Consider the following 17,031-nt stretch of genomic DNA (forward strand, 5'->3'; position numbering starts at 1 on the left):
CCCCACATTTAAACTGTCACAAAACCAGTTTATTCAGGTCCACAAGTAAAGCTGATCTCTACTCCATGACCGCGGCCAAGTCCCTTAACTGAGTGTCGCTTTCTTGTCTGTGTAGGAGAGATGGAATAGGGCTGGACCACCCAACTGTGGCGTTGTTTGAGGATCATCTAAGGTAACCTGGGGCATGGCCGGTGCACAGAAGGTATGAATCCTCTGGCATTTTCCCCACATCTTGTTAGAAAGTATCATTCTACTAGGACACTAAAGAAATGATCTTTTTGACGTGTGTGTGTGTGTGTGTGTGTGTGTGTGTGTGTGTGTGTGTGTATGTATGCGCGCGCTATTGGGGATCAAGTCCAAGACTCCACATATTTTAGGCAAGTGCTTTAGCCTTGGGCTGCACAGCCCCAGACTAGACAATTTTGACTGTGAGCTGTGCAGAATACAGCGTGTGGTGAGGGAGGGATGTTTTCATGTGTGGTCGCCACACATTTGGCTTAAGTAGAGGGTTGACAGCCAACAGCAAAGGGGAGTGTTGGGCACTGACACACAGCATCCCCTTTGGCCTTGCAATGCATTCCTCTGCTGTAGAGCTGAGCTGGGGCGGACACTCCTGCAGCCCTGCCTTTTCTATGCGGAAAGCAACAAGGCAAAAAAAAAAAAAAAAAAATTAGATCGCCTATTTGTGCACGCAACCATCTGGAAACCTCAGGGGTATTATTTTGATCAAAAGAGGAACATGATTTCAAAGCAGGACAGAATGAGAGATGAATATAATTTTTCTGCTATTACAATATTATTAGCAACTCTATTAGAAAAGTTGAGAGCTGTTACTCACCCATCAGGAAAATGATTTTACATTTTCTCAAATCCTCCATTAAGCCTTTAAAAATAAGAATAATTTAAATTATTGGCAAGAAATAGTGCGCTGAAGCCCTGCCTCTACTCATGTTCTGCAGAGTTGAGTCCACAAGGAATAAATAAATAAATGAATGAATGAATAAATAAATAAATAAATAAATGAATAAATAGTGATGAACAGATGGTAGTGACTGTGTTGGCTTTCCCCCAGACCCAGGATTTTTAGTTAATACAGACTTTTAATTCTAAGTGTAAAACTGATATCATCAAATAGTGTGACTCACAAGGAAAGCCAACATTTTTGCTTGTTTTTTGGTTTGGAGATTGTTTGTTTGTTCGTTTTTGAGACAGGGTCTCTCTGTGTGTCCCAAGCTGGCCTCAAACTCAGCTGGACTTCAAACTCTCCACTCTTTTTGCCTCAGCTCCCTGAGTGTTGGGATCACAGGTGTGCACTATGCCTACATATAAAGCCAATCTTAAACTTTATATTTAAGTTTCCGTAAATATCCCTGTTTGTTCTTTCACTTTAAAATGTAGCACTTATCTTTTTTCTTTTCTTTTTCAGAGCTGAGGATCAAATCCAGGGCCTTGCGCTTGCCAGGCAAGCGCTCTACCACTGAGCTAAGTCGCCAACCCTGCACTTCTCTTTTTCAAGGGTTTCACATCTGCACACATTGTGTTTGACTGGAGTCATTCCCACTCCTCTCCTCCTCCTTTCAGATCCGCCCCACCCTGACCCAGTACTTCACATCTGCAACCATCCTGTTGAATAAAGGAGAAATTAACAGCAAGATGTCTAGAAGACAAGAATAGTTTATAGCTAGAACAGACAATGCCACTTTCTATTTTAAGTTGTGATGTAAATTTTCCTTTAAAATATCGGTATTAATTTATTATTCATGAGTCAGATTGTAGAACAGGACCGAACAAGTAATAAATAGAATCAGTAGTACATAGCAATAATCATGACAGTGAAAACAAAGTCTGAATTTGGGGAACCACTGCTTTAAGGAGAAATGATTCAAGATAGGGAAAAGTGTGAAAACATCTGCAGTTAGTGAAATCCTAAGTGATTCTGGATTGGCAAGTGTTGGAATGGGAACCTCAGGGGCGAGGAGACACGTGCTACATTTCTGGTCCCACAAGCATAGGCTTGACCTGCACAGTGAAGGGATGTGGGGTTTTGGGGGGACAGGGAGAGAGATTGTGATTGTGTGTTTTTTTGGCGTATGGAACTTGAGGTTTCACACATGCTAAGCAAGGAGTCACCGGCTGAGCTATCCCCAGCCCTTACAGTTTATTATTATTATTATTTTTACTTTATATCCTTATCTTGCTCATGTGTACCACATGTGTGCATGGTGCCCACAGGAGTCAGAAAAGGGTGCCAGGTCCCCTGGAACTAGAGTTGATGGCTGTGAGCCTCCATATGGATGCTGGGAGCTGAACCCAGGTTCTCTGCTAGAGTAGATAGTACTCTTAGCTGTGGAATCATTCATTCAGCCTATCCCAGTCCTTTGGATTTTACTTTTTAATTTGGGGTGGGGGTCTTACTAAGTGGTGCAGATTAGCCTTGAATTCACTGTAGTTTAGGCTGGCACTGAACTTTGAATATTCTGACTCAGCCCCCTGAACATCTGGGATTACAGGCCTGTGCCATGGTCCAGCTGGTGTCTGGAATTTTCTATTAAGTCAGATACAGAGCATTCCTCGAATGTTCTGCAACATCCCAGCTTACCTGGGCATCTTTGAACATATTTGCAATTTAAGAAGGTGGCCACATTTATTGTGGTTATTTTGCTTATTTTTCAGGAGAGCCCATATGGCTATACCCTATTTCAGTTCAAAAATTAATTTTTAGTTGATAATCATATATTCATACAATGTAATAATTACTAAGTTGTATAAATAATTTTCAGTGACTTGGGAACATGCTTATATAACAATATGTTAAAAAAGTGTGATGATATTTATACATACACATAGATTCTCATCAGGGTAAAAATAAGATGAAGACGATATACTGAAGTGAGGCAGGCTAGACCAGTAGGCATGAATGTCATCGGTCATAAGGTTTTAGATGGTTCTAGTTTTCTACTTTAAAATGCTTCTACGGTGAGTGTGCTGATGTTATAACCAGGGATAAAGGAAACTTCCTAGAGCAGCCATCCATCCCACATGCAGCTGAGACCGAGCTGGCTGTGGGCAGGCCGAGGGATGGCTCTATTTCAGCTCATGATTCTGGGCTTCGCCACAATCATTTGGTGACTGTTATTTTCACACAACTGCTGTTTCTATTCTCATCAAATAACAGTTTATCTAGCCCTTCATGGATCAATGGGGAATTAGAGCTGGGGTTATTTAAAAAGCCAAATCACTTGTGTGAGTTACAGCCAATACTATACACCTGTTTCCACAAACCATGGTGACTTTTTTTCCCCCAAGTAGACAGGATAGAATGTATTAACCTAGGCAATAATGAAGCTCGTCTTTTATAAACACTATGAAATTTGATCTATTTTCAGCTTCACATATAGCTAGCATGGAGTGGATATTTTAGTTTTTAAGTAACTGTTTTTGAGATATGGTCTCATGTATCCCAGGCTAGCCTCCAACTTACTATGTAGCTGAGGATAATCTTGAACTCATGATCCTTCTGGCTCCACCTGTTAAATATTGGGATTTCAGGTGTGCGCCATCATATTTAGGTTATGGAAGCCTAGAGATTGAACCCACGGCTATGAGCATGTTAGACAAGCACTCTCTAGTTCTTTGAGAAACTTTTAACATGATAAGAATGACAAAGTAGCACTCTTTGTGTTGGGTTGGCTCCCAATAGGACACCATAGTTCAGTAATTGCTATTTGGGGAAAAAAAATTCTGTTTCCAACTCAATTAGCCATAATTGCACCTCAGATAAACCTCACTGTCTGTTACTAACACTTTGAATCTTCTATGTTCCAACTGAGCCGAAGAACATTACTCTTTACCATGTGACCTTGCTACACTGTAACACGTGTGACTTCTGGTGGGGATAGGACAGTGAGTGTGTCCCAAACATCTTGACATCTCCTTCTCACTGAGTTGCTCGGGAGTCATGTTCTCTGGGCAGTTAGGAGATGCTTCTCTTAGTAATGATTCCCTTTGGCTCCTCATCAGGATAACTCATGTTCACTGGCCAGGGGAAAGACACTGTTGTTTTTAATCTTAGTTGGTGTTAAACACAGACAGCAAATTTGAAGCGATGCGTTCTGATTAGCAAAGGAAACTCACCTCCCATGGTGTCCTCTCCAAACACATTTAGTTGATCGTCACCCTGTTTTAAAAATAATCATAGCGTTAGAGGGTAACATTAACAGATATGTTTAAGCTCCTTGCTAACATTAAATGCTTGACATTTGAAACAACCCCATTAAGGGAAGAACTTTCAGATACTTGTCCAGATGAGTAACAGAGTTTCAGGGGTTACATTGTTGCAAGGCACACAGTGGTAAGGGGCAAAGCTGAAGGCAAGCCGGGCCCATCAGTCCTAGAGTTCATGGTCTGCAGGCAATGGTACAGAATTCAGTCTCATTCTTTTGGCACATAAATTATGGTGGACAGAAGAGCTGGCTTCAAGAAGACAAAATTCTTCCATGTTAGAAGCTAATGAATAGGCTTGGTCACAGCTGTTTTGTGGACATCCCCTAATTTAAACTCGATGTTGGCAAATTTTTCAGTGAAGGGCCAGGTAGTGAGCACTTTTGATGTGAGCCTCACTGTCCCTGGCCATAGTTACAGTTTGTTAGTTCCTGAGCATAATGTGGAAAGACGAAGTGATCATTCTTTTTTTCTGATGTTTGTCTGTAAAGCGTTCACTTGACCTTTGGCTAGATGTCTATTTTCCTTGCAGAGGAGCCCAGTGTATCTGGGGGATTGCTTATGCAGAGTCGTGTGTTGAGAACTCTCATCACCACCTACATCCCTGCCTGTCTTATTTTCCTGCTTCCTAGCTTACCACATGCACAGGGTAGTTTTAACTGTCAACTTGACACAGCCTAGAATCATCTCTGGGAAGAGTCTTAATAGATATTATTTAGATGGAGTTGACCCCTGGACATATCTGTAAGAAACTGTTTTGATTCTTAATTGATCAGTAAGATTTAGTCCACTGTGGGAGGCACCATTTCCTAGGTTGAACCCTGAACTACCTAAGAAGGCCAACTAAAAAGCAAGCAAGCAACCGTGTGGCTTTTGTTTCTCTCTGCTCTTGACCATGGATGTGATATGACTGAACGTTTGACTTCTCAATGGTGGACTTAAGCTTGGAATCATAAGCTGAAGAAACCCTTTCCTCTCCAATGTTGCTTTTAGTCATGGCATTTTGTCACAGCAACAGAAACGATGCTAGAACACCACATATAGGACACCACATATAGATGTTTCTTTCCAGGTACCCGGAAAAAGTGATTTCCAGATATCTAAGGATGCACTTGAATTTAAATGTGTGGTGTGTGTGTGTGTGTGTGTGTGTGTGTGTGTGTGTGTGTGTGTGTGTATGTGTGTATGTGTATGCTGTTCTTCTATTTTTGCAGTGCATTCTGGGTAAATTTCTATAAATCCAGCATGTTTCCAGCATAGTATCCTTGGTTGCACAGTGTTCTGTTTTGTGATTGGGACCATAATTAATTTTTTAACCAGTTCTTTATTGATGAGCAGAGCTGTTCTCACTCTTAGACTGTTTTAGGGAAGATGGCTCAGAGAATAAATTCATATAAATACCACACAAATATTCCTGCAGGGCAAGTTCTAGGATTGCAAATTTGTGGTCATAGATTAAATGTGTTTATAATTGTGATAGATTTTTGCCAAGCTGGTCTCTGCAGAGGTTACACGTTCTGCAAGGACAGTGTCCATGGCACTTCCCCAGTATTTTGCATTTAATTCTCTCAAATGCCAGAGTCAGTTCAATGAGGTCGGCTGGTCACACGGACCCCTGAGGCAGCCTGCATGGAAAATACTTTGTCTCCGTACAGGGCCTTGACACCTTGTTAGACTGGAGCCTTTGGGCATCTTTACTGCTTGTCTTCTTAGATTGCCCCGTCTCTGGAGATACTGCAGTAAGAGAAGATGCTTAGCAGAGTGGTCATTCAGGGACACATTCACATTAATTTATCCTCTCTGTGAAGGGAAACAACCTCAGAACTCCTAAGGCACATTCACTCCCAATAGTTCTCTTATTGAATCCGCCACTTTCACAGTAGGGCAATGACCATGATTTCATCCATTCCTGCCATTCTCTCCCCCTTCCTGTTCTGAAGATGTAGAAACTGAGGGGCCTCTGGCTATGCCACCATGCCCTTGGTGAAGTCAGCGGTGGAATGAGACCCGTGCCTTTCACCATCTTGAGCAGCTCCAAAGATTTAGTCCCATCAGCAGAGCAACCATGGTGGGGGTTGGTAGTCTTCCATTGCTTTCTGGACCTTCTGGCCCTAGCACTCAGGATCCAGCAGTCTGTGCCTGTGAACTGGGATGACTCTATGATACAGACGGTGCTCTGGAGCTCCCTCCAGGATCAAGAAAGCTTGGATGGAGCAGGACCCCCATTCTGCTGAGCTGTTACCCCTGCACTGTCCTGAGAGCAAAACCATTCACACCTTTGCAGAATTTCTGCCTCGGGTGTAGCTTATAGGGAAGCCATGCGTCTGACTCTTCTGGAACAATGGAAATGCTTGCCCCAAATGCACACACAGTAGGAGGGTTACTAACATTGGGTAGAGAATGGCTGCTAATCAGAATCTGCTCTCCACTGGTCAGACAGTTGTTGGATACATCTAGGTGATGTTAAGAGGAAACTGAGTCCACCCCTCACTCTTCAGTATTTTTAGATTATAGGATGATACACTGACAGGCTGAGATGTGTCTCATCTTTCCTGTTTACAGTAGCATGTCTTGGGAGTTTGATCAAAGTTAATCTGAATTCCTAAAACATTGCAGCAGGGCCCTTCTCATCTCTATTGGCTTTTGGAGCTTGACCTGTTTTTATCCCTAGCTCTTATTCACATCTGTCTATGCTGTTTGCCCCGAGGCTATGACTGAACCCCACTTTATTTCTGTTAGCTCACTGGTAGTGAATAGGTTTCTAGGGCATAGAAGGAACTGTTATTTGTTCTTAGGAATGCCATGCACAGGCATGAAAACCCAGATGAAGGAAATGTTTGATTGAGGGTACAGTTCTCCAGTGATCCTCAGTGTATCTCACACTTCTAGGGGAAATCTTCCGTAAATAAAATGATAGGCTCAGTGGCAGAGCGCTTTCCTAGAGCACCCAGGGCTCTAGTTTTTACTCCCAGCCCCATAAAACAAAATCAACCTTTTGCCTAGAATTTGTGAAGTCACACATTCAATTCACAGCAAAACCAGCCATGAACCAACCAACCAGCCAGTCAGCCAGCTAGCCAGCCAGCCAGCCAGCCAGCCAGCCAACCAACAAATCAACCATCCATCCATCCATCCATCCATCCATCCATCCATCCATCCATCCATCCATCCATCCAGAACCAGCCAACCAAGCAAACTGACCAACCAACCAGCCAGCCAGCCAGGCAAACCAGCCAACCAACCAGCCAGCCAACCAGCCAGCCAGCCAACAAATTAATGAACCAATGAACCAATGAATGAACAAACAAATGAACCAACCAACGAACCAACCAATCAGATAACCACCCAACTAACCAACCAACAGTAAGGGCTTGGATTGTAGCTCAGTGGTACAGTACTCTCCTGGCATGCAGATGGTCCAGAGTTTAGAATCATGACATTGCAAAGAGAGTGTTTATTTGGGTTGGGGATATAGTTCTATGGTAGAGCTGTTTTCTCATGGGCCTGGGTTCAGTCTCTAGTACTGAGCAGGAAGAAATGAAGAAAGGGAGGAAGGGAAGAAAGGAGAGAAGACGAAGTAGGAGAGAAGGAAAAGGAAAGAAATCTGGCCTTTTACACACACACACACACACACACACACACACACACACTCATGAGGGGTGAAAGGAAGCACTTGCTTTAGTGAACAGGATGCTAGGGGCCTCTGGAGGTGCAGTCTTGACTCTTCCCACGCTCGGTATGTTCTACAGGAGAGGTGCTAATTTGGGGATATCTGCTGGACAATGAGGGGAGGTGTGGTCTCATTCTGGACCATCTGAGGGGTTGTTTATGCTCGGTTGCACTGAGGTTGCATCTCCACTGAGGTGAGACTTGAGAAGTCCCACTGCTCTGACCACCAAGATTCTCCTGAGTGCTGTGGACACTTCTTTGTGTCACAGCTTTGATTCTTACAGCCAGCCTTTTGTCACTTTGAGTCTGCATTGAGGAGTTAGGCTTTATGGGTACAATGAGGCAAGGTGACTTTCCATAGCCTTAAACTAAAGTTTAAGGGGACATGCTATGGGATAGCCTATTTTCTGAACTGACCAAGACAGCATGCATATAGGCACGGATTTTATATAAACATAACCTGTCACACACAAACATGGAGTCTAGAAGCTCCCTGCAGTGATACAGTTAATGCCAGTCAAGGGTGTCTGTAATGGCCTGAGAGCGAGGCTGTAAAGCCACGAACACAGCTCTGCTTGCTGCACGTTTTTTTGTTTTTTTGTTTTAACCAGTGGGACCAAGGCTTACAGCTACCATGTTGGCTCTCAGGGCTGAATGCAGTTCTTTCTGCCCTGATAATGATATATTTTTTTATTTTTTATTTTATTTTATTTTACAATACCATTCAGTTCTACATATCAGCCACAGGTTCCCCTATTCTCCCCCTCCCACCCCTTCCCCTTACTCCCAGCCCACCCCCCCCCATTCCCACCTCCTCCAGGGCAAAGCCTCCCCCAAGGACTGAGATCAACATGGTAGACTCAGTCCAGGCAGGTCCAGTCCCTTCCTCCCAGACTGAGCCAAGCATCCCTGCATAAGCTCCAGGTTTCAAACAGCCAACTCATGCAATGAGCACAGGACTCGGTCCCACTGCCTAGTTGCCTCCCAAACTGATCAAGCCAATCGACTGTCTCACCTATTCAGAGGGCCTGATCCAGCTGGGGGCCCCTCTTGCTGCACGTTTTTGGCTCTCTGTGTGGTGTGTTGAAAACTGGTGGGAAAATGTTCATAACTCAACTGAAGTTCATATCTCGTCAGCTCCTCATGTAAATGCTCAGAGAAATTCCAGCTCCCACCACAGGTTGTCAGGTCTCTGGCCACCATTCTCCAGTCAAGTGGATGTGCCGGCAGGCCTCTGCCTTTGCACAGCTGCACGGGGTGGGATTATGTGCAGGGGCATCAGCTGATTGGCGTGAGGCTCTTCCTCTGGGATAACGGAGCCTGTGTTGGGTACTTCTCTTGCCATCAAGACCAAATGCCTGACACGAAGACTCAGGGGATAAAGGAGACATTGTGGGTTGAGAGTGTAGTTCATCATGTGGGAAGGTGTATCGACCTGAGTGGCTCCTGCCTGTGAATGGGACTGTGAGGCTGTTTGTCCACATGGCAGACCAAGAGGCAGTGAGATGTGTAGGAGCGGTCGTCCAGCTTTGTCCTCCCCTTCTTTTTATTTGGCCACACGATAGTGCCACGCATGTTCAGAGTGGGTCTTCTCTCTAACTTCTCTGGAAATACCTCCCCAGATGGGCACACCAGAGGTGTGTCTCCTAGGTGATTCTAAATTCCATTAAATTGACAGTGAGCATCCACTACTACAGTGTCTATTGTCACTAATGGAACAAAGCAAAGCCTTGCCACTACTAGTTCCCTACCGAGGGAGGACAAAACTGAACAGGTCACTGGCACCGATGGCTTCTGCACCATCAACACTCCAGTGACAGCACAGCATTACTCATGGCTTAAGGACCATTCCATACAGCGTTATCACTGGCGGATCACATCATAACAGGAAGCTAACATTGTCACAGATCTTTACAATGCTGAGAAGGCATTGGCAGCTGCGATCTCCCCAGATGACCACTGCAGCCCTGTGGATAAGAACGGAGTGACTGAAGTGGAGGGGAGCCCCTGAGAGGAATGTGTCTGACTACCCACTTTTTCAGGGGGGCACTGAATTCAGCTCCCTAATACGAGCCTCTGCTTGCTCAGTGTCCATACTCCTGTCCTTCCTGGCTACCAGGCTGACTCCAGATTTAAGGAGAGGCTGTTTTCTGGGGATGAACCAGAGAACGATAGAGCAGGGCCCCTGGCATCCTCCTCTGGCCTCACACACACACAGGTGTGCATACCCGCACATACACATGATATAAATATAATGCACACACATAACTTTTATATGTGACACACTGCTGTGGGATGGTCTTTCTGTACTCTGTGAATATGTGTTGCTACCATTGGTTAATAAAAAAAAGCTGCTTTGACCTATAGCAAGACAGACTATAGCCAGAAAAGAAATCCAAGCAGAGAGACAGGGAAAAAAGGAAGGCAGAGTCAGGGCAGATGCCATCCAGCTGCCCAAGGAGGAAGATGCCAGCAGACCAGTAATGCCACGGTCACATGGCAATATATAAATAGAAATGGGTTAATTTAAGATGTAATAGCTAGCTAACAATAAGCCTGAGACATAGACCAAACAGTTTGTAATTAATATTAAGCCTCTGATTGGTTATTTGGGTACCGGTGAATGGGAAAAATTTATCTGGCTACAACACACATTCACACAACATAAACTTAAAAAAAATAAAGATGACAATGCGAACTTTTACTTAGATTTCAAAGAGATTTTCAACATGTGTGACCTCACCTGGCTTAGCCTTAGTAGGAGGCAGGCAAGAGTAGGGTTTTCTGATTGTTAGATAAGGAAGTACTGTCTTAGAAAGGAGGTGTGGCATGGGTGGAGGCTAGTGGGTGGGGTCAGTGTTCTGAGCATCAAGCCTGTGTGCTGCCTCTCTCCCATCATCCCACATGGAGGGGGTGACATGGAGATCTGTGAAGTAAGAAGGACCCAGTTTAACAAGCATGGAGAGGTCACAGAAGCATGAGCCATCAGAAGTGAGGGCGGATCCCATCCATCAAGAGATTTAAAAAAAAGATTATTTTTATGTATCTGGGTGGGTATTTTGCCTGCACACATGTCTGTGTACTACATGTCTGCAGTGCCCATGGAGGCCAAAAGAGGCATTAGATCTTCCAGAACTGCAGTTTTAGTGACTGGAAGTCACCGTGTAGGTGCTGGGAAGTGAACCCAGGTCCTCTGCGAGGGTAGCAAGTGCTCTTATAATTGCTGAGCCGTCTCTCCAGCTTGGTTTGTGTTTTGAGACAGGATCTCACTGGATAGTCCTAGCTGACCTGGAACTCACTGTATAGACCAGTCTTTGAACTCTGAGACTTGCCTGCTTCTGCCTCTGGAGTGTGGGCTTCCGGGCATGCTCCGCTGTCTCTACCTCGTCAAACGATCTAACCATGGATCATCAAGCTTTACTTCTCGGCTGTGAAGGGAGTTTTAGAAATCTCTTGTATCTCCAGCAGGAAAAATAACCCCAAAATATATAGAAGTGGTGTGCAATGAGTTACACTGAAGATGTATAGCAGTGGTGTTTAATGAGTTACACTCAAGATGTGTAGAAGTGGTGTGTAATGAGTTACACTCAAGATGTGTAGAAGTGGTGTGCAATGAGTTACACTCAAGATGTATAGAAGTGGTGTGCAATGAGTTACACTCAAGATGTATAGCAGTGGTGTATAATGAGTTACACTCAAGATGTATAGCAGTGGTGTGCAATGAGTTACACTCAAGATGTGTAGAAGTGGTGTGCAATGAGTTACACTCAAGATGTGTAGAAGTGGTGTATAATGAGTTACACTCAAGATGTGTAGAAGTGGTGTGCAATGAGTTACACTCAAGAATGCCGTCTGCAGCGTGTCTCCTTTGTCACTGAAGTGTGCACGATTGGAGAGTACTTGTATAACTGATAAACAGAGATGGAAAGAAATGCAGTATGTGGCTGACTAACCCTTCCCCTACTGCCCCAAACTGCAGGTTCTCCATACGAGTGGCTTTCAGGGGTTTCAGACCTCCCTCTCCACAAGTAGCACATTTCTTTTTTTAATTTATAAACTGAAATGCTGGTGTTCCTAATCAGTAATTATAAGGAAAACATTTTCTCTGTTGTCTATAGGTTCCTGATTTCATAGCTGTGTGTTTTTGTCAACCTGCCTGCCTTCAAGAAGATGCCAAATGAACCCGGATCACTTTTCTCACACACTGGATGCAGCCCTGCTGTGAAGAAGGGCCCTGGGAAGCTGGTGGGCTAAGGAAAGGCAAAATCGTGGATTCTTTCTAAAGGCTTCCATTGTTTTTATTTGTGTGTGTGTGTGTCTGAATGTATGCCATGAGTGGGTGGGTGCAGGCAGAAGCCAGCAGAGGACATCAGATCCCTGGAGCTGGAGTTCCAGGCGGTTGTGAGGTGCCTGACATGGGTGCTGGGAACAGGACTCGGGTCCTCTTCAAGAGCACCGAGTGCTCTCAGCTGCTGAGCAGTCTCTCCATCTGCCAATGCTTCCACTTTGATTTTCTCTCTCTTAGAGTGAAGGTTAGGGTTTGAGGAGACAGCTGAGGTGGTTAAGTGCTTGCGGCATAAGATGATCTGAGTTCGAAACTTACCACCCACATAAAGAGCCAGGAGAGGCCACAAGTGCCTGTAATCTTAATGCTAGTTAGGAAGGCATGGGGGGGTGGGCGGGACAGGAGGAGTCCTGGAGCTCGCGGGCCAACTGGTAACTTCCAGATTCAGTTAGAGATCCTGTCTCAAATAAGCAACGTGGAGAGCTATGGAGGAGGATATTAGATGTTGATCTCTGGCCTCCACACATGCACACAGGGAAGGCCCAGGCCTCTGACAACCCTCCCCAAGCTCCTTTGAGTAAACCTAAGGCTTTGTAGTGCTGATCCCCTCTCTATTATCACCATCATCACAGCTTCCCAAGGACCGCTCCAAAATCAGCTATCATCTAGCTGCTACCACACACCAGCTTCCCCACTTTAATTATTCCTCTACTTTAATGTTTACTTTCGGTTCCCCGAGCGTCTGAGGGTAAGGTTGGGTAGAGAGTGACACAGAGTGACCGTGGAGCAGAGAGCCAAGGAGGAAACATCCAGGTTGCATTTGGAGATGGACGGGATGGAGGGGTAGGCCGAAGTGTTAGATCACAGAACTTCTAGCCCCGCCTCTCTGGGTCTCCCTCCTTCCCTTCCTCCCCTCCTTCCCTCTCTCCTTCCGTCCCTCCCCAGAAATCAGGCTATCCCCGCTAGCAGCTGTAGCTGGATAAATTTTTCCTGCCTGCTGGCACCCAAATAACCAGTCAGAGGCTCACTATTAATCACAAACTGTTTGGTCTATGGCTCAGACTTCTTGCTAGCTAGCTCTTTCATCTTAAATCAACCCATTTCCATTCATCTATGTATTGCCACGTGGTCATGGCGTTACTGGTCTGCTGGCATGTTGCTCCCTGGGCGATGGGCTGGCTTCTGCCCTCTCTCTGCTCTTCTCTTTGTCTCTTTGCTTGGACTTCCTGCCTGGCTCTAACCTGTCTTGCCATAGGCCAGAGCAGCTTCTTTATTAACCAGTGTTAGCAACACATACTCACAGCGTACAGAAAGACCATCCCACAGCATGCAGCTCTCTGGGGCAGAGTTGATTAGCAAGCATGCTGCCCTCCCCATATAGCTGCAGGACAAGTTTATGGTCCCACTTAGGACCTTCCCTTTGGCATATATCCTAAACCACACTAAGTCAGGAGGTGTGGAGCACACATCACCCCCCACCCCGAACACCTGTGAGTCAGAAGTCTCCTTTTTTCTCTGAACTGAAGGAAGGGCCCCTGTCACAGTGTACACAGTGGCCACCTCTTCCAGTACTCCCCCCTTCAAGGCCTGATCATGGTGGTCCACAGTCATGAGGCTCTCTCCTAATAAGGCTCATTCTGAGGGTTAATTTCAGGTTAGCTCCTTTCAACCAGCCTGTACTGAGGAGAAACAACAAGAAGAGGTATTTTCTAGACTGGCCAAGAGGATGTTTAAACTTTTGGAATATTTTTGATGAATGAGAAAAAGAGTCACACACGGGGGCAAACCATTCTCTAATCTGAACTACTTGGGAGGTGGAGTGTGTGTGTGTGTGTGTGTGTGTGAGAGAGAGAGAGAGAGAGTGTGTGTGTGTGTGAGTGTGAGTGTGTGTGTGTGAGAGAGAGAGAGAAAGAGAGAGAGAGTGTGAGAGTGTGTGTGAGTGTGAGTGTGTGTGTAAGAGTGTGAGTGTGTGTGAGTGTGTGTGTGTGTGAGTGTGTGTGTGTGTTGATCAAAACCAGACACTTGAACATGCTAGGCAAGTATTCTAGCACTAAGCTACCCAACTCTTGTATTTTTAGATAGGATCTTTCTGTATAGCTGAGGCTGGCTGGGAACTCATTCCACAGCCTGAGCTGGCCTCACACCCATGAGCCTCCTGCCTTGCCCCCTGAGTTGTGGACTTAGAGCCATGTACTATCACATCTGGCTTTTAAAAGTTCTGGTATCTGTGCTTTGGAAGTACCAAGTACTTCATGACACAGGAGGGCCAGCCACATTCTCATCCCTCCCCAAAGAGCCTTGTGGTGCCCTAAACAAGGTGAACATCATCCCCACCCCTGACCCACTGTCAGTTCTGTGACTCAGTCCTCAGTCAACAGCATGAGGCTGGGCGGAGGTTGAACTAGCTCCTGGGTGGTGTTTCAACAGCCTCCTGAGCCCTGTTTCCTCCCTTGGTCTCCCCCAGCACTAAGGAACAGACAGGAGTTTGCCCGCATGAGCACGTGGAGGGAAGTCTGAGTCACAGTACTCGAGACCATCCCAGGCAGCCTGGGCCTCGACAGTAGCTGGCCACCCAGTCAGACACAGACTGATCTGTCTACACCCATGCCCACATCGACATTTTTACCTGGGGTTCATGTAAGAACCTGGCTCACGCTATTGAAGGGGCTGAGGAGGCAAGCCTGGCATTCAGACACCTGCGCGTCTAGAGAAAGGAGGCAGCGGCAGCGCTGGACATGGTCCCTAGAACTTCTTCTCTGGGGGACCTTCCACTGATTGGAAAAGGCCACCAGCTACTAGAGGAAAATTCCCTTTTAACACAGACTGTGAGAGACCAGCTCCCACGATCCGCTCAGGGTAATAAAAGGAATGCCTCAGAGTACACGGGATAGGAAATTTTTTTTATCTGAGGGTAATTAGGAAGAAATTTCAATCTATCTATGACTGGTGAAATAAGGAAACTGCTACATATCGCCACACTACTGCACACACCTACATATCTTTACAGACATACATTTTTCACATGGCTACACATCTGTCTTTTACATACATTTCACTTCTACACATTTTTTTCTGTACAGTTTCATCTTCCTTGTCTCCACACAGTTAGAAATCTCCACACAGCCACAGCTAAGCATCTCATTTACACAGCGCTCTCACCATACAGCACTTTCCACAGTTCCTAGGCACAGCTCCTCTACACAGCAGCAGCAGCAGCTCTTCCATCCAGTCCCTCCCCCCTCTCTCTCTCACACACACACACACACACATACACACACACACACACGTACTTCTCCTACATGATTCACTCACTCTTGACTCATCCACTCTTTCATCCACTTGCCCCTTCACACTTCTCTAATGCTCCTTCTTCTTCATCTCTCACTCAGCACACTCACTCACACACACACACACACACACACACACACACACATACACACACACACACACACACACACACGTACTTCTCCTACATTATTCACTCACTCTTGACTCATCCACTCTTTCATCCACTTGCTCCCTCACACTTCTCTAATGCTCCTTCTTCTTCATCTCTCACTCAGCACACACACACACATACACACACACACACACACACACACACACACACCCCTCACATTCTGCAGCAGCTCTCACATAGCTCTACACAGCCTCTCTCTCCACACCACCACTGCTGCTCCACAGCCAAACACTGGACAATCATAAATCACATTTTCAGGGCCCTACCCATTCTCAACACGCAAGATAAGTCACGTAGTTTCTCTTAGGCTAGTAATGTCACATTGACCCATGCACGTAGCTCTAAGTTGGTGAGGGGCTGAACCTTGAGCAGTCAGGGTAGGTACAGAAGGGAGCTACTGCAAGGACTGTGTCTTGATGCAAACAGCCTGGCCTTGATTTAGCAATAAACAACACCTGGGAATTAGTCTTTGCATATATTCTGTAGGGGCAGCTTAGTCTGTTTTGGAATAGTTCTGAGGTCTTTGCAAAATGTGTAAAAGGTTGTCTTTGAGACTAAGAATACTGTTACTTTCCTCTGTCAGTAAAGAAGAATATTCTGGTAATATCTCTGCTCATCAGAATTATACAGCTTAAACAGAAATCCACAGCTAAATGTGTGCCCAGAGATGTAAAACACACTACCACAGGGCTCTGGAAGGAACCCCGCAGCTGCTCTTACCAGGGAGGCATAGCAGTGGCACCTGAGAAAGTTACAGACAGCAAACAACAGGTTTCCACAGCCAGTGACCCCACGGCTTTGCCAGGTGGTGCTCCCCAGTTATACGTCTGGTGGGTCGACTCATCAAACAAGTTGTCACCTGCTGTATACTCCCACAGCCCTCGGCACCCTTTACTGAGAATCAACTGCCTGCTGATGCCAATGAGAGCTTCAAAACATTTTCTCAGCCAGAGGAGACTCTCGGGTGAAGATGCCCATAGGTTTTACAGAGAACTCCAGAGACGCAGCTGCTGAGTCCCCTACACTCTCTGAAGGAACCCCTCAAATTCCTTGGCTCATGAAAGTAGACTTGGCTGGGTTAGTTCCTTTGGTCTGTTGTCACAGCTCCCCGGGAAAAGTCACTCAGTAACGCCATACCTTAGCAAGGCTGACACAAGAGTCTAAACACCACCTACTGTAAATGGAGGAGCCAGCTGAGAGCAGCCAACTGGGTAGAAATCGGTAGACCTGCCCAGCCATGCCCAGCCACGCCTAGTGTCCCATCCTTATCTGGAGAAACCACCATTTCTAGGCAGTGGTACAGCAACTGTTAACGGAATCCCAGCTTCCTCTTTTGAAATGCTATTTGAAAATCCCTCAGCCCAAGGGCGATTGCTCTTTCTACTTCCACCCTAAA

The 17,031-nt window shown here is 45.7% G+C and overlaps 1 protein-coding gene across 3 annotated transcripts in view; it reads right to left on the reverse strand.

Moving 5' to 3' along the window:
- Window positions 1-17,031, reverse strand: part of Ak5 (adenylate kinase 5) — a 210,465-nt gene that overhangs the window by 46,822 nt on the left and 146,612 nt on the right. For all 3 annotated transcript variants that reach the window (XM_006989509.3, XM_042280169.2, XM_042280168.2), the window contains 2 exons: window positions 4,135-4,177; window positions 839-883 (listed from right to left, as the gene is read on the reverse strand). In XM_006989509.3, the coding sequence (XP_006989571.1) occupies window positions 839-883; window positions 4,135-4,177 (88 nt within the window). The remainder of the gene's footprint in view (window positions 1-838; window positions 884-4,134; window positions 4,178-17,031) is intronic.

The sequence above is a fragment of the Peromyscus maniculatus genome, chromosome 6 (assembly GCF_049852395.1).
Source record: "Peromyscus maniculatus bairdii isolate BWxNUB_F1_BW_parent chromosome 6, HU_Pman_BW_mat_3.1, whole genome shotgun sequence".
Classification (NCBI taxonomy): domain Eukaryota; kingdom Metazoa; phylum Chordata; class Mammalia; order Rodentia; family Cricetidae; genus Peromyscus; species Peromyscus maniculatus.